The 25,397-nt window shown below is 37.8% G+C and overlaps 1 protein-coding gene and 1 long non-coding RNA gene across 2 annotated transcripts in view; both read right to left on the bottom strand.

Annotated features, from left to right (window-relative positions):
• The window catches only part of LOC307165541, a 187,716-nt gene that overhangs the window by 60,238 nt on the left and 102,081 nt on the right, over positions 1 to 25,397 (bottom strand). The window lies entirely within an intron of this gene.
• Positions 8,152 to 23,713, bottom strand: LOC307165945 (coiled-coil domain-containing protein 106-like; the record flags this gene model as incomplete). Its single annotated transcript, XM_079884030.1, has 8 exons — positions 8,152 to 9,546; positions 10,468 to 10,689; positions 11,012 to 11,149; positions 11,389 to 11,427; positions 12,360 to 12,425; positions 22,419 to 22,475; positions 22,642 to 22,698; positions 23,635 to 23,713. 8 exons carry the CDS (start codon positions 23,711 to 23,713, stop codon positions 9,236 to 9,238), a joined length of 969 nt encoding a protein of 322 aa, XP_079740156.1. The 3' UTR covers positions 8,152 to 9,235.

The raw sequence follows: 25,397 nt of genomic DNA, 5'->3' as shown, positions 1-25,397 counted from the left end.
CATCGCAAAGCAATGGATAAAGCTAATTCAGCAGCTCCCTCTGCTGGACAAATTTGAAGTGGATCGGTGTCTGAAACCACCACACTTTGGAGATGTCTGTACTGCACAGTTGCACCATTTCTGCGATGCAAGTGAAAACGGATATGGAACAGTCACTTACCTGGTATCAAAAAATTCAAGTTCAGAGCTGCACTCTGCTTTCGTGATGGGGAAATCCCGTGTGGCTCCTCGTAAAACGGTGACTATTCCCAGAATGGAACTCATAGCAGCAACCATGGCAAGCAGAATGGATGTGCTCTGGAAGAAGGAGTTACAGATGGAACTTGTTGAATCAGTATTTTGGACCGATAGTGAATCCGTCCTTAAATACATTCGGAATGAGGCTTCACGGTATAAAGTGTTTGTGGCTAACCGGGTCTCACAGATATTGAAGGCTTCCAGTGCTACTCAATGGAGGTATGTGAATACCAGCAGCAACCCAGCAGACATGGCGTCCAGAGGGGTAAAAGTCGAGGCGTTTGTCAAACATGCTACGTGGTTGTCAGGACCTCACTTTCTTTTACGTCCGGAGAGTGAGTGGCCTGTAAGTCCTCAAGATTTCTCAAGAGTTCTCAAAAGTCCTCAAGAGTTGCTGTGGTGAATGCTGTGCAGACAGAAGAAGAGCCCATTTCATATCTGTTCCAGTACTTTTCTTCCTGGACACGCCTTAAAACATCAGTGGCGTGGATACTGAGAATAAAAAGCTGGCTTCTGTCCTGCGTGAGGAAGAGGAAACAATTATACCAGATGCTGTCACAATCTGGCATCACGAGAGAGCAGCAGAAATCCTCTGAGGATGAGGAAATGGAAAGATTCAAGAGGACCATTGGCGCCCACATACTCGAAGTAGAGGATATGGAGAAGGCTGAATTGGCCATTATAAGGTACTGCCAGCAAAGAACATATCCAGAGGAACTGGCGAGTCTGGAAAAGGGGCAGCCAGTGAAAGCAACTAGTCACCTTCGTAAGCTCTGCCCACAGTTACTTGAAGGAGTCCTGAGAGTTGGAGGGCGTCTCAGCAAACTTTCTATGCCTGTGGAAGTGAAGCATCCAATTATACTGGCCAAAGGTCTCCATATTACAGAGCTCCTACTACAGCATGTACATCGTCAAGGGGGACATGCAGGTCGTAATCACATGCTGTCAAAGTTGAGAGAGCGATACTGGGTAACCGGAGCCAGTACTGCAATAAGAAAGGTGCTGTCAAAATGTTTTACCTGTCGCCGCCTGAATGCTTTGCCAGTTCACCAGCAGATGGCGGACTTGCCTCATGAAAGAGTTGTTCCAGATGAGCCACCCTTCTCTCGTGTGGGTGTAGATTACTTCGGGCCTTTTGAAGTACGGAGCAGAAGGAGCATGGTGAAGAGGTATGGTGTCATTTTTACTTGCCTGGCCATCAGGGCCATACACATTGAAGTTGCTCCCTCGCTAGATACTGACTCTTTTATAAATGCGCTCAGACGCTTTCTTGCGAGAAGAGGCCAAGTTCAAGAGCTCCGTTCAGACAACGGCACCAACTTTATAGGAGCAGAGCGGGAGCTGAGAAGTGCTATGGAGCAGTGGAATAAGGAACAGATCAATCATGTCTTGCTCCAGAGAGGAATAAGATGGAGTTTTAATCCACCCACTGGCTCCCATCATGGAGGTGCATGGGAGCGGCTCATAAGATCAGTGCGCAAAGTTCTTAACTCCACCTTGAAAACTCAAAATCTGGATGAGGAAGGACTACAAACTTTGCTGTGTGAGGCTGAAGCAATCATAAATAGTCGGCCAATCACTAAAGCCTCTATGGATGTCAATGATCTGGAAGCATTGACTCCGAATCACCTGCTGCTTCTAAAGAATTCCCCATCACTGCCGCCAGGAGTATTTCAACCCACAGACATATATGCGCACAGGAGATGGAAACAGGTCCAATACATGTCAGACTTGTTCTGGAAGAGATGGGTTAAGGAGTATTTACCTCAGCTTCTGGAGCGCCAAAAATGGGGATCTCGTCCTCATTATGGATAATACAGCTCCACGGAACTCATGGCTGGTTGGACGAGTCATACAAACCTTCCCAGACCGAAAAGGACTTGTTCGCCAGGTGAGGATCAAAACACGGACTAGCTGCCTGGAACGGCCCATCACCAAAGTTTGTTTGCTGCAGGAGGCTGAGGCAGATTAGGTGTATTTAGTGCTAGGCCTCAGTGTAGACTTGGACACTTTTGGGGCACTTTGGATTACTTTTTTTTTTTTTTTTTGTTCTGCTCGATTTATTTTGTGGATTATTTTTTGTTGTGATTCTGACACAGACTATGAACTATTTTTTTTGTTCATTTGGACATGGCTTATTAACTCTTACTTTGCTTTACTTTACTTAAGAAGATATCAGATTGGACTATTATGGACATTTAATGATGATTTGTTGAATTATTTGTGATGATCATTCTTGTCTTGTTTATGTCTCCTATACTATTGGATGTGTTGGTAATTATTGTGTAATAATTAAGGGGCTGGTTGTGTAGGAGCCATAATTAAGTGGGCTGTCACTCATCACTAGGGGTGACGCGCTGGGTTTGAGGTCACGTGTTCACGGGAGGAGTTTTCATAAGGCGCGCATCTCTTTTGTGAATGGAATCTGTCACGGAGAGAGGGGGGCCGGGGTTGCCGTAGTTTTTGTTGACCGTTCGTTTGTTTGTTTAATTACATCGTTTTCACTGGATTACATGCAATACGTGTACACTGTTAACATCTGCTATGTATGTGAACCAAAAGACACTTGTTTTAATTAAATGCCACAAAACGCATTTGGTTGAACTTTGTGCTTCTGTGATAAACACCAAGCAGCACGTCATACAGATATACCGAACCCAAGCAGCTCCTCGGAAGCGACAACAGGGCTTGGAGTCGCTACATGTACTTTAGGTATATTCAAAATTATTGGTTTCATTTTGAATATGTTATTGTGTTATTTTGGAAAAAAAAACATTCGGAAGGGTTTTATTTTAATGTGATTCCTTGTAAAAAAAAAGAGAAGTGTGCAATGCTACTCCTGACCGTTAGGGGCAGAGTCGAGCGATGGGTGTTAAGCTGTGCGAGTCGTGAGTTTTTCATTACTCCAGAGAGCTTGAACGTGACACTTGTCTCCTCGTTTCTCTCCTGTGTGTTACAGGTGGGTAAATGTATAAAAACACTTTAAAGTTTAATTTAACCATGCTGAAATGTGTTTAGAATATAAGTGAATTGTTTTAGAGAAGTGATGTTCGTCAGAGGTTGTTTTTGAGTTTGATTTAAGCGAGAGAGAAAAGCTCGACCGATTAGCGGCCTACTGAAAACGCACATGTAACGTTTGTGATCGCGTCAGTTAAAAATATACATTTTTCCTTATACAAATGCACATGAAGGTGTTCTATAAGATCTAAAGGTTAATAAGTATTGTTGAATGTACTATATATGTGTGTTGAATGTCAATTGATAATGGTTAATGTGTTAAATAGGGTTTAAAGTATATTTGAAGTATATTAATAATTCTGAGAGTGATTTGCAGCATCGTATTAATGTGATACTGGTAAAATATCAAATTGTCACAAAAATTGTGAATAGAAATGTTTAATCATTTAAGAGAAGTAATTGAGGTATATTACTATGTTTTTTGTATTTCTTTTTTGATGAATAGTGTGAAATATAAAAATACAGAGTCAGTGAACATGAATGTGAAATTGAGAAGTTTATTTTATTGCAGATTGTGAATTGACATGAACACTGAAAGTCATTATAATGTTAAGAAGACATTGAAAATGTGATATGTGAAGCATAATGTGACTCTGAGAAACAGAGATTTGTTTAATGAACATATTGTGAATAGATTACTCCAGAGAGCTTGAACGTGACACTTGTCTCCTCGTTTCTCTCCTGTGTGTTACAGGAGAATAATCTGTCCCTTTCACATACACCTATAAATACTCGCATATACATAAACTTCCATGCATATAAACCTATAAACACTCGCATATACATATAAACTTCCATGCATATACACCTATAAACACTCGCACATACATATAAACTTCCATGCATATACACCTATAAACACTCGCACATACATATAAACTTCCATGCATATACACCTATAAACACTCGCATATACATATAAACTTCCATGCATATACACCTATAAACACTCGCACATACATATAAACTTCCATGCATATACACCTATAAACACTCGCATATACATATAAACTTCCATGCATATACACCTATAAACACTCGCACATACATAAACTTCCATGCATATACACCTATAAACACTCGCATATACATATAAACTTCCATGCATATACACCTATAAACACTCGCACATACATATAAACTTCCATGCATATACACCTATAAACACTCGCACATACATGCATATACACCTATAAACACTCGCACATACATATAAACTTCCATGCATATACACCTATAAACACTCGCATATACATATAAACTTCCATGCATATACACCTATAAACACTCGCACATGTATATAAACTCGATGCGCGCATACACATCCATAAAACACTCGCGCATACATACAAAATAAAACGTGGATGTGTGCTTTAGTTGTGTATGTATATGCGAGTGATTTTAATGTGGATGTGCGTGAACTTTTCAGTGCAAACGGAAGGAATTTCAGTGTAACCGGGAGTGCCGAAGTTATGACGTCATTTTGTAGGACAACCCGGAAGTTAGCGGCGCATGGGTTCCCTCGATCAAAAAGCTATGCATTTTCCCCAGAGATTTTTGGAAAAGAGTTGTGACCCTTACACGTTTTGTCTATCAAGATAATCTTTACAAGTTAATCCAAAATTTATACATTTTGAAGCCTAAATAAAGCCGTCAGATATAAAACGGTAGGCTATAAACGGACTACAGCACACCATGGTCGCGGATCAACGTCATCATCAAGCTTCCTCAAACTTTATTTAAAAAACTCGCTCGCTCATTATGATCTGCGCTGTATGAACACTTATCCACTTTTTCATGAGAAATATTGCCCATTCGTTTTTTCCAAAAATGTTAGAAACTAATTTTGTTTATGCGTGCCTCTCTGAGATTTTTTTTTATTTTTATCTTTTGTTAATGTTTTATTTATTCGTTTATTATTTTGTTAGTTTATATAAACCTTAATAATATTTTCTTTGTGATTAAGATTATTATGCCTGATCATTGTGCCCCAAATAAACTTTAAAGATTATCTTTCACTGTATTATGTTTGACTGTATTTTTGCATACCATTTGCTAATTCGCCAGAAAAAAAACGCGCTTTTACCATCTCAGAAGCACTAACGTTAGCTATGGCCGTATCAATTTCCAATCTTATGTCCTTTTTCTTAGACGATAGAAAAACCATAGATCGAGGAGAGAACCACTATAAATCTGAACATGTAGAACAGTGCAGCTTAGATGCTGGTTTACTTGCCGGTATTGTAAGAGCCAGCATGAGGGACAAGGTTTATCGAGTCTCGGTAAGTAAAACTAGGGAGAGATAGGAGTTATAATAGTGTTCTATGTATTTAAGATAACTATACAAAAAGTCTCTGAACAAGCATAACAGTTAAATTCCAAACATTTAATATAATAGTTGTATTAACTTGTATATAATTATGTGTTATATGTTATTTTTATGTTGAATATATGTTGAATTTAAAGAGAATTGTCCAATAGCCTCAACAAATGCTTATTATAATATTTTATAATTAAACCATATATGTTCCCTAAATAAACCATATATACTCATTTTGTTAACATTTTCTATATACACTGCTCAAAAAAATTAAAGGAACACTTTGAAAACACATCAGATCTCAATGGGGAAAATATCATGCTGGATATCTATACTAATATGGACTGGGTAATGTGTTATGAATGAAAAGATGCCACATCGTTTGATGGAAATGAAAATAATCAACCTACAGAGGATTGAATACAAAGACACCCCGGAAATCTAAGTGAAAAAATGATGTAGCAGGCTTGTCAATTTTGCTGAAATTTCATTGCAGCAACTCAAAATGGTACTCAGTAGTTTGTATGGCCCCCACGTGCTTGTATGCATGCCTGACAACGTCGGGGCATGCTCCTAATGAGACGACGGATGGTGTCCTGGGGTATTTCCTCCCAGATCTGGACCAGCGCATCACTGAGCTCCTGGACAGTCTGAGGTGCAACCAGGTGATGTCAGATGGACCGAAACACAATGTCCCAGAGGTGTTCTATTGGATGTAGGTCAGGTGAGCATGGTGGCCCTTCAATGGTATCATTCCTTCATCCTCCAGGAACTGCCTGCATGCTCTCGCCACATGAGGCCGGGCATTGTTGTGCACCAGGAGGAACCCAGGACCCACTGCACCAGCAAAGGGTCTGACAATGGATCCAAGGATTTCATCCCAATACCTAATGGCAATCAGGGTGCCATTGTCTAGCCTGCAGAGGTCTGTGCGTCCCTCCATGGATATGCCTCCCCAGACCATCACTGACCCACCACCAAACCGGTCATGCTGAACGATGTTACAGGCAGCATAACATTCTCCACGGCTTCTCCAGACCCTTTCCTGTCTGTCACGTGCTCAGGGTGAACCGGTAACACTTTACAATAATAGTACATGAATAATCATGTACTAATACCTGAATTAATAATTACTTTACTATGAACTAATGATGAGTTAAGACATGTATTAATGAGGTACTAACCTTAATTACGACATGAGTATCATGAATTCCTACATGAATATACCATCTTAACTACGCGTTAGTACATGCTTGTTAATTAATGTATTAATTAACATTTCGAGGTAAAGTAAATCAAACATGCTCTAGATCAGAAGAAAGATGTACTAAAAGGGCACAATGTTAAATTGTTCATAAATTTGACACCATCAATTGTCACATACATCAGTGAATGACACAAGATGTCTTGAAATATTTATATTAAACCTACTCATTGAACACACATTCCGTTTTAAGTGATTCCACTGCTGCCTTCAAGTGTAAAATACCTACTACACTAGCATATTCATTAAACAGATGCAATTTTCAAAATTAAAAGTTGTTAGTGTTAGCACAGATGATGGTTATTTTCTGGATTTGTTTACTGTCTTTATATCATAATGCAGTCGGATGTTAGTCTTGTTTGCTGGCTCTTCTTTGGGGCCACTATTGCCCCTTCAAAATTTGTCCACTTTTTTCCTACCGTTCAGTTCCTTCTCCATCTAAATTCAGGCACAGCACCTCTGCTCTTCCACTTCTTTACAAACCACCGACAAGCACCAAATGATATCTGATTTAGAAGAGCTGAATATGTATAAAACATGTGTAATTGATACATTTTTGAAGATTTACTCTTGGAGGGCCAAGACAAGAAATTACATGATACATTAACAAGTCATGAATTCATGTTACTTTCCAGGTAATTAATGATGAGTTAGTAATGATGTGCCCCTCCAAGTAAAGTCATGACATTATGATACATTAACAAGTCATGAATTCATGTTACTTTACAAGTAATTAATGATGAGTTAGTAATGATGTGCCCCTCCAAGTAAAGTCATGACATTATGATACATTAACAAGTCATGAATTCATGTTACTTTCCAAGTAATTAATGATGAGTTAGTAATGATGTGCCCCTCCAAGTAGTCATGACATTATGATACATTAACAAGTCATGAATTCATGTTACTTTACAAGTAATTAATGATGAGTTAGTAATGATGTGCCCCTCCAAGTAAAGTCATGACATTATGATACATTAACAAGTCATGAATTCATGTTACTTTACAAGTAATTAATGATGAGTTAGTAATGATGTGCCCCTCCAAGTAAAGTCATGACATTATGATACATTAACAAGTCATGAATTCATGTTACTTTACAAGTAATTAATGATGAGTTAGTAATGATGTGCCCCTCCAAGTAAAGTCATGACATTATGATACATTAACAAGTCATGAATTCATGTTACTTTACAAGTAATTAATGATGAGTTAGTAATGATGTGCCCCCCCAAGTAAAGTCATGACATTATGATACATTAACAAGTCATATCTATCTACATGAATATGCATTCTTATTCAAAACAACGACAGATTTTCAAAAAGGCATTTTATTGAACAGTTTTTAAACTCTTAAACAGTTTACCTTAAAGTCAGTTCACCTCAGACTAAACAGCAGTCCACCTAAAATCAAGAGGCTTACATTAACCTGTATATTACTTGACCATCTATAAGTAGTGTATAAACACTACACTACACAAAGTATAAACACTACTTTTAAATTTACTAAATTTACTTTAAACAGATGTAAACACGCCAATTTGATTGGACTTCAGCTTATTCACTGTATACCCGTGTTAGATAAGTCCACACATATCCTTCATCTCTGTGTGTGCCGTAACTCTGTCTGACACACACGCCACCACTAGCCAGCTTCGCACAAAGACTGGAGGTAAATGGTTCAAGCTAGTATACTGCTCCTAATAAGACGTCAACATTTTCCTATTTACATGTTGTGCTCTGTATAGTCACAGCGTTTTACAAATAACAAGGTCACATGACACAGCCATCTTCTAACCATATACATACTGGGAACTATACTCTCAGAAGAGGAAGCACTGCCAATTCTGCGAAGTGATTTGCTCACCTGAGAAGCCTCATGGTGAGGAGCAGAGAGTTCCTCAGAGTTGCACAAATCACTCCGCCCAAGTAGCAGTACTTCCTCTTCTGAGAGTATAGTTCCCAGTATGTATATGGTTAGAAGATGGCGTTGTCTCATGTGACCTTGTTATTTGTAAAACGCTGTGACTATACAGATCACAACATGTAAATAGGAAAATGTTGAACTTGAATGAAAACTTTATTTTGTCAGTTATTGGGAGTAGTATGCTAGCTGAAGCGGTTTTCCTCCCGTCTTTGTGCTAAGCTAGGCTAGAGGTGAGTGCGCATCAGACAGAGTTACGGCATGCACAGAGATGAAAAGGATATGTGTGGACTTATCTAACTCTGGGGGATACAGTGAATAAGCTGAAATCCCAAAAAGTTGGTGTGTTCCTTTAAAGAGATTAACCAAAATTAGAATCAAATAAACATTTTAATGTTTGGAAAACACAGCTCTGATGTTCACAATAACCAGATGAACATTATAAACTTTAGTTTAGACTATTAAGTAAATCTCATTTCTTTGTAATATCAAGAAGGGCACTGCTCTCTTTCAAATTCCTTATCTTGTCTACATTAGGCTGAGCCAGGCACCGTGCAAGACAGATATCCGAAAATTTTTGGACACTTTCTCCTTTTTTAAAGGTTGCTCTCAAAGTTTTGAACTGTTCAGGATTTGCAATTGCTAACTCCGCAATAGGGGCTTGCATGACAATTGTATTTCTGTCAACATTCAATTTGTTGTATGCTTCAGCTTTACTGAAGCCACCATTCACCAGTTGTAAAACTTTGTGGTAGCGTTTGATGGAGTCTTCAGGGGTTCTTACTGGTGGGGGGAAAGAAGAAAGAAGAATGTTATACTAGTTTGATATGGCATAAAGGCAAGTAAATTAAATTAATAATGATCATTATTTTTGGGTGTGTTATTGCTTTAAGAACAGGCTACAAAACAAATATATTGTACCATCACAACATTCTCTAGTAAAGATTGCACTTTCGCTCCAGGGACCTCATGTATAAAACTTTACATATACATGAAAACTGGCATATACTGGTATTTTTTTTGAAACTTTTTTGTTACAAAAAAGTTACAAAAGATAGATTTTGCATATTATGCACAGAATTTTTCTGATTTGGAAAACCATGTATAGCCTACACAGGAACCTGCAAAAAAAAAATAAAAAAAATCCCTTTTAAAAACCCAGTCAGTGCAGCAGAAGATTGTGTTTGTATATCCATCTCCACCCAGTCTCTTCCCTGAAATAACCATATATAGAGCTTACAACGCCTAGTTTTACTATGTATTTTCTTATCTGCATATTTTCATGCAAATTACCATCCATGTGAAACCATTTAACAAGACATTAGGAAAATGAGGTAAAGACTTCATGCCATCACATTAGGCTACATTGCTGAAAATTAATAAGTATCCTTGCATCGTTTTAGAATAAAATCAAAATATCAGATAAGAGTTATTTGCTATATTTTCTACTGGCCAAATAATACTTAATTTATATTTAACTATATTTAATTACTTTAAATCAAATGTATTCATTAGTCTACTGTCTGTCAGTGCACAACACCAACAGCACCTGTTGGTCCATATTGCCCCTATTAGTCCATATTGCCACTAACACTTTCTCCAAAAAACTGGATGAGACCTGTTCTCCTGTTATTCAATTAAAGCCTTAGCATTTTTAATTTCTGGATTAACTATACATTTTAATACTTAATACAACAAACATACCTCTCTTAAAATCAACCTTCATTTTCTTGGATTTCTTCTTGTTGTTTTTCCGCTTTTTATACTTTTTTTTTGCTCTAGGTCCAGAATCCGATGAATCTGAAGATTCTGAGGAATCAGATGATTCATCAGTGGACTCATTCTCCTGTGATGCAGCAGTAGTGGAAGAAGATCCAATCAGTGGCTGGCCAGGTGAAACAACTACTTCACGCCTTAGAACAAGTGCTATGAAAAAGAAATATATGGATAAAATATAAAAGTAAATACTTTACATTTATTTTTTAACCACTTGTAATGTATTTTAAAGGTTTCAATTGCAAAAGACGGGTGACATTCTTGGTCAACAACCTTAAAATGTGCAAAATGCTTCACCCATCTTTGATAGGGCATGTTAATTAGTGTTACCTCAATGTCTCACTGATTACAGTTTAGCATTAAAGAATGTCACCCTCAAGGTCCACAGCATTTCTTGTATTTTTATTGAAATGTTGCAACATACTGACTGGCAGAATTGTTTTTTAAGATAGTTAATGACCACATTACATACCATCCTCCAATCTTGATTGGAGAAAATTTTTGTCATCTGTCAGAGAGTCAACTTTTTCTTGAAGATGAAGAATCTTCTCCTTTTGAATTTCTATTGTTCTCTTTGCTTTATCGAGAGCAATCAGCAAAGTAGGTGCACCTTATAAAATAAAATATATACATACATATATAAAAACATACTCCGTCATTTTGTTCATACAGGACATCATTCAAACTGCAGAACACACAAAAAAGTAACTTGGCTGGAAGCAAAATAAGAAAAATGTGGCCTACATGAATTAGGCTTAGCTTAAGATGCATAATTAAGCATACACATCAACAGCCACATTTATGTTTATGTATTTCTTGGGTCAATGTACAAAAACGAACATTACGAACCTCCTGTTTCATTGGTTTGCTGTAGTTCAGGCTGATGTCCTGAAATGTATTCCAAAAAAAAAAAAAAAGAGAACATCTTAAAGCACTTGAAAAAAAGGATAGTCATCACCACATGAATGCATCATGCAACAAGAAAACAAACAAACAAAAAACAAGAAGAGTATCAATAGAGTTTAAGTTGGCAGGAAACTGGTATTTCAAAACAGAAGTCAACTGTTTTCAATTTCCATAACCTGTAATTTTATTTATTAACCCATCATAGGAGGAATTGGAAAAATAAATTATGTGGGTTTTATATATGATATATATTATATGGTACTGTAGTTTGGTAAACTTTGATGAGCAAGCATAATTTTAATAAAGCCCCTAATTTTCTCCTTGTAAAATAATAATAATAAAAAAACCTACTTTGTATTTTGCCTTAAAATCAACATTAAAACCCCCTTAACTGTCACAGTGAGCTCAGGGCTAAACTCCTATGCCAAGTTTGGTCTTTAAAGGACAAATCAAGTGAAAAATGAACCTAGGGGTAATTAACCCTTGCCCAGCAGGGATCACTGGTGATCCGAAATCATAGTTGTTCAAATTGCATTACTCTTTTAAAACATCACACTCTTACTTGATCTGGACAAAATCAACATCATAAGGAAGGTTTAAGACTGCAGCTTCGATATTTGACCACTGTTTATGATTAAACTGGTTTGCAGTGACATTAATTTTTTAATTTATGACAGGAGTGCAAAATAATTAATCTGTAACGTTCGTTATTTTGAATAGAATTAATCACACACAACATCCATTCTCGTCTTCTCCGGTTTATTTGTGCTCAAATACATATAATAAACCGAATCCGCCAGGGCAATTATTACAATGGTGCGCATATTTGGAGAAATATTGATTAATTATCATATGTTAGTAAAATATTTCGCCAATGCAGAATACAATTTCTATTAATTTCCACTGAATTGTACCATCTGAAGAACTCAAACAGCGCACGGACCTTGTTGTGTGTCTCCCCTTCCTGGTTTGCGTCAGAGCTGACCTCGGAGAAAAATGATTCGGCTGTACAGCTGTCAATATTAGGCTTGTTTGAGATGAGCAAAATCTGCGCAGAATCGATCACCGGTGATCAGCGCGAGATGCATGCCGGTTAGAAATGTGTCCGAGTGCGGTCCGCCTTGCTCTGATGTCATGCTGATGTATGTCAAAAAACGCACCTGTCGGATTCTGCAGTCGAGCGCAGTTGCTCTCCACTGACTGCGCTGATCAAAAGCATGATGGGAAACGACTTGCTGACGACACAGCTTGATGTTCATTGGTTTAAACAACCGTGATGTATTGTTCTCTTTTAAAATGTTTGATTTTAAAACTCTGATATCATGTTTTATGTGTATACATTATGTGGTAATATTCCCAAACTATCTCAGTGCGATCTCTATGCAATGTAATTTGTATATATATAAAAAAAAAACATGTCTGTATTAAAGAAAAAAGACTGATAAACATGTATTTGGAATGGAATTAAATAAGTAGGCTACTTTGGGTGTCTTGTTCATTATATTTATTTTCATATAAAAGCAACAGAACTTAAATTCCATCCAATTTATTAGCAACACTGGGCACGAGCGTGAATCCCGTGAATCCCGCGATATCCATCTTTGATCTCGCAGGTGTCAGATCCACTGCGAGAAGAGAGAACTGTCCGGCTTGCCTGCGCTTTTTTCACTCCTCCGCTCACTGCAGCCGCCTACTCTCGCATACATTTCAGGCGAGGCAAGGCGCATCTCAAACAAGCCTAATCTCACGTGGTTCAACGTGACCTCTTCTGCATTACGCGTCCTGTGTATACTTCCTGATTCTGCACATCCGTGATAAACAAAGCGAACGTGACATTTCTTCACCGAAACAAGTTCTAATAAATGCACGATTTAAGTATGTGTGTTTTGTGTGTTATTTTCGTGCGATTTGGGGTATTTTTATATGAACTAAAAAATAAAGGTAAGGATAAGCATAGACCATAGCTTCAAAATCGTTTTCTGACTTGAAGCCATTCTAAACCGCGACCGGAATATGATACAAACACTCGATGGTGTTTTAAAGTGAGCTTTAAATAAAAGTGTAATATTAATAAATTAAATTGTGTCATGTAGCTTGAGGCTAACTGTTGTGCTAATGCACCTGCTGCAGGAGCTGTCTATTCCATACAATCATTTTTTTTTAAATAATTCGCAATTAAAAGTTCCAAGAATATTTTTTAGTTGTTTGTTTTCTAACAAGGCTTAAGTTAATAGGTGGATTATCCGTCTATGGGGGTTACACATTATGTGTCAATGGCTAAGCATTATGCTAAGAAGAAAGGCTATAATGGCTGCATTCAAACAAAAGAATAAGGATAAAAGAATGATGAAGACCATCACAGGTGTGAAAGCTTGGTCGATTTAAATGAAAAGACCATGAATGTGCCAGTTCTCCTTGCCAGACATTAGTCAGAGACAGTAAATAGGTTTTTAAAGGGCAATAAACTATTTGGTGAAAAACTTGTTTGCCTTCTCTGAGAATTCTCCAAATTCTCCCCTGACATGGTCTCACAATAGGCTTCATAAAATGCATAATTTTAGAGATAACATACTCAGATTTGAAATGAAGCATGATGACCACAGTTGTGGCTACACTTTAGTTGTGGTTATAAGTTGCTATCCTAAATTCACATAATATTTTTATACTTTTAATAAATATATTCTTAATATTTGTTGTTTTTGTTTTTATGTTTGAGCTTATATATCTCAATATTAATAACAGTCTGGTTAATTTTGAGTCTTGAACTATAAACTCTCAAGGGTTGGCTTTCTAAATATATGTTGGTTATGTGTCTATTCAGAATGACTTACGAGCAGCAACCTTTTTATTTTGGGTATGTCATGTATGCAGCCCTTGCCAAAATTGGGGGTGAGGGGTAAGGGTTAACACATGGTTACCGAGTCGATCGTTCCCTGCGATGTGTTTTCATGAAAATCGAATGTAAAGAGTTTTATCTCTAAAAACAGATTAGCTCATAACACTAGTATATAGGGCAGAGAGTAAGTAAAAGTAAATCGCTAGTTAACACCACTAACAAGGCTCGAGCCACGAACGCCGTGCTACATTAGATTTCACAAACGTAATTCCTATCGACCAGCTCATATCGCACGGCGTTCGTGGCTCGACTAGTCGAGACTGTTTTCCAAGATGGATCCTGCCTGAAAACGCGTAATGTACTGGCTTTATAAAGTATCTTCTTATTAAACTGTCTGTACACTTACAAAGTTCTCAATGCTTCGTTTTGTATGCAGGGACCCTCATTATGCTCTCGTGTTAGTGTGAGGCTATTTTACTCGTTCCCTCTCTAGAGAGAACCGAGGATACGTTAATAACAGTACGTTTTGACTTGTCACAAAAAAAGGACGCCCACACTTTTAATAATTAAAGCGTTGATTTTCATACTAAAGTTAATAACAATTTAGTATGTCAATAAATAAAATATTCTCAAAAAATTATATATATTTATAATTATCTATATATAATATTTATATATTATTTTATAATTTATATTATAAAATTTTATTCTCAAAAAAAAAAAGATATATATATATTATATAATTATATATATATATTAATTATTTTTTTTAGGGGGGTGGGGGGTGACTTATGCCTGGCTCACACTACAGGAGTTTTAAAATCCTAACAGATTTTGAAATCTGGTTGCAGCACACACTAAAGGAGATTCTTTGCAGATTTTCTTACCTCAAATCTTAAACGTGCTGCAATTTTCAAATCTTGTAGTATGAGCATATCACACACACAAAACGTTATTTAGATTCTTAATCACGTGATTTACGCAGCAGTTTGGAAGCGAGAAAGCGGATGGAAACAAGATGGAAACTGTAACAAGATGTACTGTAAATATTGGGCATAAATCAGCCTAAAACTCCTGTAGTGCGGGCAAGATATGGCTAAGAAGTACACTCTCATTCCAAGAATTGTGCTGGGTGCAGCAGGCGCAATATTATGCAGTGTTTGGAGATAGTCCCCAGTTAGATAACTTACAATGTCATTGGTGCCAAGTTTGTGTTTTTGTGCTGTGTAATATTGTGCCTGCTGCACCAACGGTATGGCAGCACAGTTCCTTGATTATTACCAGGAATGAGAGATTATTTAAAGGGGATCTAGCTATGAAATGAAAAGTGATCGTTGCTGCTGCAATCTTTACCGCTGATACCATGTTCTCTTATGACTCACGCACAGTCAGCGGAGACTCGCGCTTGTGCGGATGCTAAAAAAAAGGCTTATTCACTCAGATGCGCGCATCAATCCGTTTTGTAGAATCCATATTGTTCCAGTGAAATTACAAAAACGTGTCCCTATCTGCTCCTCTTCTCAGTCATCCACGCCCATTTAACCATTTAAACCGACAGGAGCTCCCAGTTGCGCGTGTCTGTTTAAAAGCCTATAGAAACTGAAAGCAAACATTCTTTTTGCATACAAAACTAGAGATGTAACATGCTCAGATTATACCTCAAACATGCGAGTGATGCGTTGTTTTCACCCTCTAAAGAGTCTTTAAAAATTGCCTAATATGAGTTTACAAAAAAAACAAATGCATTGCACGTCTTTACACATGATTTATGGATCTGCGATTGATAGTTTTGTCCAGAGTTTGTCAAATGTGGTGACGTCACAAGGTGCGTCTTGACCATGCACATGACTCCTGTTTGACTCCCATTTGCTTCATTTGATCATTTATTTCTCATTTACACACACACACACACACACACACGTCTGGTGCACTATCTTTGTGAGGACTCTCCATAGACGTAATGGTTTTTATACTGTACAAACTGTATATTCTATCCCCTTACACTGCCCCTGCCCCTAAACCTGCCCATCACAAGAGACATTCTGCATTTTTACATTTTCAAAAAAACTAATTCTGTATGATTTATAAGCTTTTGTACCCATGGGGACCTCAATTTAGGTCCCCACGGTGACACGAGTCCCCATGAGTCTGTGTGCATTGAGGTTTAAGTCCCCACCGGTGTAGAAAAACATGTCCACACACACCCACACACCCACCCACCCACCCACACACCCACCCACACACACCCACACACATTTGCAAATACAAGCACATCCACAAACACACACTTACTCACGATCGCGCGCAAACACACACACATGCGCTCTCTGTCTCGCTCACTTACTCACGTGTCACTTGCGATCGAACACACACACACACACACACCTGCTCACACACACACACCCTCGTGTCTCCAAACAGTCTATGGTCTCCACCTATGGTCTCCAATCTCTCGCGATTGCGCGCACATACACACATGAATTGTTTTGATCATATATTTTTACGAATTAAATGTTCGATCAATATTCAAAAGCAAAATGATATCTGTTTGACCACAAATGTCATGTTTTTTTTGTTTTGAGTCCACAATGCACTGTTTATAAAAACGAGTAGGCCTATATCTTCTAAACTAATTTATGCATAAAGTTCAAATCAATTGTGTGTAGTTTAAAATTACTTCATGCACATTTTTTACATTGACAAGTTTGAGGTTTACATTTATTACATTTCTGTTTAATAAAAATATTTAGAAAAAAAATATATAAAAATTGTTTTTCTTTTTGTTTATAGCACTTTTGAGATATTTATCTAGTTACTGTTGATTCTTTACAAACAGCCTTCAAGAGGGGAGTGTAAGGATTATTTTGATGTATGGCATATGCAAATGCTCAAAGGAATGACAGCACAGCATGCAAAAATACTGAGATATATTTTGGCTGAATTGTTCTATGGCAGGTCATAAAGGGTTAAGTTGCATTTTTTTTTTTTAAAATATTGTGAGCTAAACTTCAACTGAAAGAGGGGGCGGGGTTCATGACCCTTTAATGAGAAAAAAACAAACTATTCGAGTCCGGATTTTGATTGGCAAAGGTTCTGCCACATCTAGACCATTTGAATACTCGCTTAAAGACGAATCTATGTAGCCTATTTATTCACGTTTGAATTTGCCACTAACAACATATAACGACAAATTAAACCCAACGTACAAAATCGATTGCTGGACATCATAATGCTATTTTATATACATCTGATTTATGATATAGATGTATTAGCAATTTTTTATTTTTTTTGCTTGACAAGCCGACCGGACGGGAAATGGAGTGGAAGTATCGACGATTCAATTTTTTAATTCAATGATTGAGATTGTGATTTAATTTCTATCAATCTCATTTAAAAATCAATTAAAAGTCTTGACACCCTTACTTGGGTCTTAGCCATTTGATTAATTTACTAACCTCCTGATGGACCAGCAGCTGCATTTCCAGTCTGAACATTCTTGCGTGTAGATAAAACTATAGGGGGAAGTAAACGTAGTTCAGCATTAAAGAAACACTTGAAAATGTGTACATAAGGATTGCCAGCTATCACACATTGTGCTTTGTCTCACTCTCAGGACAGGAGAGTACTAGGGCTGAACGATTAATTGCATTTGCGATAGTATCGCGATATGATGAAATGCGATTTTTTAAACCGCAAAGCTGCGATTATAGTCTGGTCACGTGACACGCGAGAGTAAACCAGTCTGTATTGCAGATGAAGCATCAACTTGGCACGCGACACATAGACCTGGCTACAGGAAATAACAGTTTATGTTTAATTTATGTGATATTGTGTTATAGATTCTCTCCAACGATTCTGTATTGTATATGTCTGAGCTTAGTTTTAAACACAGACGTGTACGACGCGCGTGCTTTATAAACAACCGTATTCTGCTTGCTTCTAATTCCTCTGTCTCTCTCTCTCTCTCTCTCACACACACACACACACACACGACACCACTCGAACCTTACGAGAAATAATCTTTAATAAAGTTCGGAAAAGTTGAAGCGAGTTACAAGGACATTCGCGGGCTTCATTGCGCAAGATATGAGATACGCGCGGTCTGCGTGATGTTACTTCAGTAGTGCGCGGTCTCGCCCGCCGGTATTTTACTTACAAATGTTCTACGAAGGCATCATATGTCTTGGAATGCAGTTGGCTTATATATTAAAAATATGAAAATCACAGACAGAAGCTGCTTTCAATTTCAAATACTCACGTGCGTTTTGCGACGAGCATTTGAGCATGCGGCTGTGAGCGAGTCTACGTGGTTAAATGTACGTTTGCATCTCAAAATGCTTTTATGACGCGAAATTACCGGTAATGTGACACAGTCAGTTATTAAACAAACAGGACAAACCACATCTTATAATTTCAAAAGAGATGAACACGTTCAGACAGCCTACTCTTAAATACTGAAAGCACTCTTTGTTTTGCTTGTAATATTTTTTTCCCTCTTTGTTATTAGGGCCCAAGCCCTGAAAGGGCGAAGGCCCTATTGTTTTCGTAAGGATTATTTTTTTTCTTTTTCTTTTTCTTTTTCTTCATTATTTTTTTTTTTGCCTTTTTGCCACTTTTGGGGCCCTTAACATGCTCAAACTCTTGAAATTTTGCACACAGGTCAGAACCCGCGGCCATCAGGGCCGGACTGAAGCTGGTACCCGGGCGTGGCAGGGGGGCTCGACAGCACCCCCTGGAATGGGGTCCGAAATCTTGGTCCATATATCAAACATGCTTGCATGTAATAATATGAAACTCAGTACACATATAGATCTCATCGGGCCGAACAACTTTCGTGCTCTAAGTTTTACAAAAGCCCAACAGGAAGTCGGTTATTATACGTTGTTTGGAAAACGCATACAATGGAATGTGAAATACTCCTCCTAGGGAATTCATCCGATCGCCGCCAAACTCGTTGTGAATGAAGTCAAGACATTGAGGATGAATTCTTGCGAACAGATTTTTGATATCTCGAACGGTTTGGCCGTGGCGAGGAAACGAATTTATGGCGAATAATGGGACACAGGAAGTGTGTTATAACTTCTGCATACATTATCTGATCTTGCTGAAACTTCAGCAGTGTGTTCGTTGTAAGAGGCCGATCACATGGATGTGACCTTTGTGAGTCAAAGTTATAGCGCCACCAACTGGCAGCAGGAAGTGTGTCACTTTCAAAATGCTTTGAAATCACTTTCTTATTTTTACCCGATTTGCTTAAAACTTTATGTGTATAATGTAAACACAGGGCAGATGTAGACCTGTGAAAGGATTATTGATATCTTAGATACTGTTGCCGTGGCAACGCATCAAACTTTAATATTCTTTTCGGATGCTTTTGAGACTCTTCACATGCTTGAAAATGCATGAACCTCGACAGACACATCACATTTATTATACAGTAGACATGTGCAAAGTTTCAGAAACGGGCGTGGTGGAATGGCTCAGTAGCGCCACCTTTAGTCAAAAATGGGGGCTTAGTTTTTCCTAGAATCACAAAACTTGGTAGGTGTATTGTTCTCATCAAGCAGGACACCTTTCTAATTTACAGTCATTACCTCAGACCCACAGGAAGTCAGATATTTTGGTTTGAATGTGGATTTTCTGGAGAATTTTCTCTCTCTCTCTGTGTGTCTGTGTGTGTGTGTGTGTGTGTGGGGGGGGGGGGGGGGGGGGATTTCTCTATTCCATTTAATCTTTGTTTTTCAAGGTTTCAGGGGCTTTTGGGGCCCTTAACGTGCTCAAAAACTCTTGAAACTTTCCACACAGGTCAGGACCCACGGTCATCAGAGCCGGGCTGAAGCTGGTACCCGGGCGTGGCAGGGGGGCTCAACAGCGCCCCCTTGGACACGGTCTGAAAACTTGGTCCATATATCAAACACGCTTGCATGAATTAATATGAAACTCGGTACACATATAGATCTCATCGGGCCGAACAACTTCCGCACTCTAAGTTATTAGCTCCGCCCAACAGGAAGTCTGCTATTATGGGTTGTTTGAAAAACGCATGCTGTGGAATTTAATGTACTCATCCTAGAGAATTCATCCGATCGCCTCCAAACTCGGACAGCATGAAGTCAAGACATTGAGGACGATAAATTCCGGACGGATTTTTGATATCTCGAACGGTTTGGCCGTGGCGAGGAAACAATGGTGAGAAAAGAGAAACACGAAGTAATATAACTTCTGCATACATTAACTGATCTTGATGAAACTTCAGCAGTGTGTTCGTGGTAAGAGGCCGATCAGATGGATGTAACTATTGTGAGTCAAAGTTATAGCGCCACCAACTGGCATATATATATATATATATATATATACACATACAGGTGCTGGTCATAAAATTAGAATATCATCAAAAAGTTGATTTATTTCAAGAATTCAACTTAACAGGTGAAACTAATATATTATATAGACTCATTACATGCAAAGTGAGATATTTCAAGCCTTTATTTGTTATAATTTTGATGATTATGGCTTACAGCTTATGAAACCCACGAAATCAAAATCCCAAAAAATTAGAATATTACATGAAATCACACAGTAATTACACAGTGATACCATGATCATTGAACCAGGTTTTGGTTCTTTTGGCAGTGTGGGCAGGTGCAAATCCTGCTGGAAAATGAAGGAAGCATGAAGTGCTCTGGAAATGTCCTGGTAGACGGCTGCGTTGAGTGGACAGCACAGTGGACCAACACCAGCCGATGACATGGCTCCCCAAACCAACACATACTGTGGGAACTTCACACTGGACTTCAAGCATCTTGGATTGTGTGCCTCTCCATTCTTCCTCCAGACTCTGGGACCTTGGTTTCCAAATGAGATGCAAAATTTGCTCTCATCAGAAAAGAGGACTTTGGTCCACTGTGCTTTATTAAATCCAGAGTCGACGCAGCCATCTACCAGGACATGTCCAGAGCACTTCATGCTTCCTTCATTTTCCAGCAGGATTTGCACCGGCCCACACTGCCAAAAGAACCAAAACCTGGTTCAATGACCATGGTATCACTGTGTAATTACTGTGTGATTTCATGTAATATTCTAATTTTCTGGGATTTTTATTTCGTGGGTTTCATAAGCTGTAAGCCATAATCATCAAAATTATAACACATAAAGGCTTGAAATATCTCACTTTGCATGTAATGAGTCTATATAATATATTAGTTTCATCTGTTAAGTTGAATTCTTGAAATAAATCAACTTTTTGATGATATTCTAATTTTATGACCAGCACCTGTATATATATATATATATATATATATATATATATATATATATATATATATATATATATATATATATATATATATACAGTATATATATATATATATAGCTGCGAGCAGCAATGGAGGGCCCAAGCTGGTGACACCGCCACCCCGGTGGCTTTAGTGTAACTAAAGGCACCAGGGTGGCGGTGCCACCGGCTTGGGCCCGCAATCGCTGCTCGCAGCTATATTTTGTTTTGAAGCTATATTTGTTAAAATTATTAACATGTAATTGTATTAATTTAGTTTTTTAATGTGTAATTATTATAAGTAGGCCTACTTATAATTATGTAATTAAATATTTTAAGTTTTATTAATAAGATCAATTAAAGAAAAAATTGTATCGGCTCATGAGGTGCCTAAAGATTCCCTTCCCTATTTTACAATGATTTATTGCTTGTTTTTGTTGAATAATAGAAAAGATAAAGAGCTTAAAAAAACAAAAACAAAAAAAAACGCATATTAAATCGCAATCGCAATATTGGTAAAAAAAATAAATAAATAAATAAATAATCCCAATTAGATTATTTTCCAAAATCGTCCAGCCCTAGAGAGTACCAATGAATTTCTTCCCACTTAACATGTCTTAGCCATTTGATTATTTACTAACCTCCTGATGGACCAGCAGCTGCATTTCCAGTCTGAACATTCTTGCGTGTAGATACAACTATAGGGGGAAGTAAACGTAGTTCAGCATTAAAGAAACTCTTGAAAATGTGTACATAAGGATTGCCAGCTATCACACATTGTGCTTTGTCTCACTCTCAGGACAGGAGAGTACCAATGAATTTCTTCCCACTTAACATGTCTTAGCCACTTGATTATTTACTAACCTTCTGATGGACCAGCAGCTGCATTTCCAGTCTGAACATTCTTGCGTGTAGATACAACTATAGGGGGAAGTAAACGTAGTTCAGCATTAAAGAAACACTTGAAAATGTGTACATAAGGATTGCCAGCTATCACACATTGTGCTTTGTCTCACTCTCAGGACAGGAGAGTACCAATGAATTTCTTCCCACTTAACATGTCTTAGCCACTTGATTATTTACTAACCTTCTGATGGACCAGCAGCTGCATTTCCAGTCTGAACATTCTTGCGTGTAGATACAACTATAGGGGGAAGTAAACGTAGTTCAGCATTAAAGAAACACTTGAAAATGTACAAAAGCCGGGTTGCACATTTGGCTTTGTCTTACTCTCACAGGCTGCCCAACAATCTAACATCATAAGACAACAAAAAATTTACTCATAGGAATTTTCCCACCACCACAGGACTACATTTGTCCAAAACACAGATATTCTTGAATTGATTTAACTTTTGACAATTTCTTTAACAAAAAAAACAACAACAAAAAAAAATCTCTTCCAGTACTTTGAAACATGAACAATACAGAACTGATCTGTTATCCACCATTGATGGAATTTTCTGTCAGTAGCTGTATGTTATAACTGTTATAAGTTAAGGTGCACCAATATGAATCTTCTGAAATACATAATATCTGGATCAAAACGCTATGAAGCAGCAGCAGAAACAATACAATTAAATTTTCTATTACTGAATAGGAGCAAGTAATACAGTGTAACTGTTCTCATTTTTCATTTTTTAATATTAAAAAGACGACTAAACTAATGATACACAGAATTTTACAAGCAAACGACAGAAGATGACTTTAATACATTAAAGAGATACTCGACTTTTTTGGAAATATGCTCATTTCGGCCCAAAAAAAAAAAAAAAAACTGAAAAAGTGAATCTAATTTATAGCATGCTAAAGAATGGCCTAGTTTCACAGATGGGGCTTAGATTAAGCCATTTGACCTTATCTCAATTAAGATGTTTAAGTATATTTTATAACATGACTTAAGATAGGTCTCTGCGAGTTGTTTTCAGGTCAAACATTAATTTTAATCTGAGGCTTAAGTTAACGTTAGGCCTAACGTTAAGCGTCTGTGCAACCGGGACAATGAGTTAAAATGTCACTTCAGCCATACAACCCTGAAAAAATACCAAAATCAAACCACAAACAACATGACACAAGTACTTACCATATTCAGCAGAGTTGTATTTGCGGGTTTTGTTGGTAATTTTCCTCCCACTCCGTGTTTCGTTTCTCTTTTCCTCCATCTTACTCAAATAATTGACATCGTGGTCTACTGCTGATTGGCACGAAGCGGTTGGCGCCACCCCATCGTCCTCGTCTGACATAGTTTGTACCTTTAATATTGAAATTCTTCCTCTTAACGCCACGTGAAGCTCTGGTGCGTCCTGTATGTTTTTACAGTTATCCCAGTTTGTATATATTTGTAAAGACGGTGCTATTCCATAAACTTGGACTTGGGTTAACGTATGTATAATGCTCTGAGTCTGCATGATTCTTATTGCACAGGAAATAGGCGGGGCAATCTCTGTTGATTTTCGCGCCACCTGAGGTTAATTTGTTAGCACGCTAATGAACTCGTACAGCAAACATAAATCAATTTAAGTGAAAGGTTTCAAAGGGAAATGTAGAAGAGATTAACCCTTGGATGGTGTTCGGGTCTGTTGGACCCGTTTTCATTTTTTATCAAAAGAAAAATGATACAAATAATGATTTTTTCAAACTGAGACTCATTGGCCTTGGCTCATTTTTCTGTGAGGAATATATATCAGAACACATTTTCAATGAAAACACACTGTACACCCCCCCCCCCCCCCCCTACACATTTATATTACACACAGGATGTTCGGGTCCACTGGACCCGGGGCTAATAAAAGTGTGGAAATTGTAGGTCCTGTGTACCTTTACTCTGTCCTCCTCCTGTCAGGGCCTGCTGTTAGTGTGTGTGTGTATGTTCTTGTATATGGTTTATAAGGACACAAATGTGTATAATGACATGGGTATTACAACGTAAACATGGTTTATGACGACATCTGTGTCCTCATACTAAAACATACTAAATGGTGTTTTTCGAAATTCAAAAAATGGCAAAAGTTTTCTGTGATTGGTAGGTTTAGGGATAGGGTTAGTGTAGGGGGATAGATTTACATTAGAAAAACCATTATGCCTATGGAGAGTCCTCGTAAACCACATATCCAAGTGAGTCTGTGTATGTATGTACGTGTGTGTGTGTGTGGGGGGGGGTTGTGTGTGTCTGTGTGTGTGTGTTGTGGGTGTGTGTATGTGTGTGCATGAGTGTGTGTGTGCGTGCGTGTGTGAGAGAGAGATTGTGTGTAAGTGTGAAACAGTGCAAGAATGAGTTTTGTGTTACTCCTGCCATTCCCACATGAGGTTGCAATTTTTAAATGTGATCTAACAAGGGTAAAGAGAAAATATTAACCATATATGCTGTTTATATTGCTTCTAATTGGGATGAAGTAAACATCTGTTGAGTATTTTAACATAACATTTTTGATTGTGTTGAATTAAAACCCCAAAAATGCAGCGGGTCCACCAGACCCACGAACACTGGCTGAGTAACAAAAATATGAACACCACACAAGGGTTAAGTGCTTTTTTCCCCCAAGATCAAGCTACTTGGACATTCTGGGTTAAAATCATAGGTTAAAATCGACGATGTATTTAATGGCAAAATTTTGATCTGACAAATTATGTGGGGTTTGTAATGTTCCTTAAAATTTCAAGCATGTCATAATGAAATGTAGAAATTATGATTCTGAGAGGAATCTTACGTGATAAGATATGAATTAGGACTGGGATGGAATTTATAAGGTATTTTAGGGATGAGTGAGGGAGTTGTTCAAGATGTAGCCTATCAATTAAAGTCAGAAAGGAGTATATTAAATGTAATGGTAGAATATTTTGGAAATA

Source organism: Squalius cephalus, assembly GCF_949319135.1.
Source record: "Squalius cephalus genome assembly, chromosome: 10".
In the NCBI taxonomy this organism is placed as follows: Eukaryota; Metazoa; Chordata; class Actinopteri; order Cypriniformes; family Leuciscidae; genus Squalius; species Squalius cephalus.
Note: the sequence above shows the minus strand (reverse complement) of the source record. Positions and strands in the feature narration are given on the sequence as shown.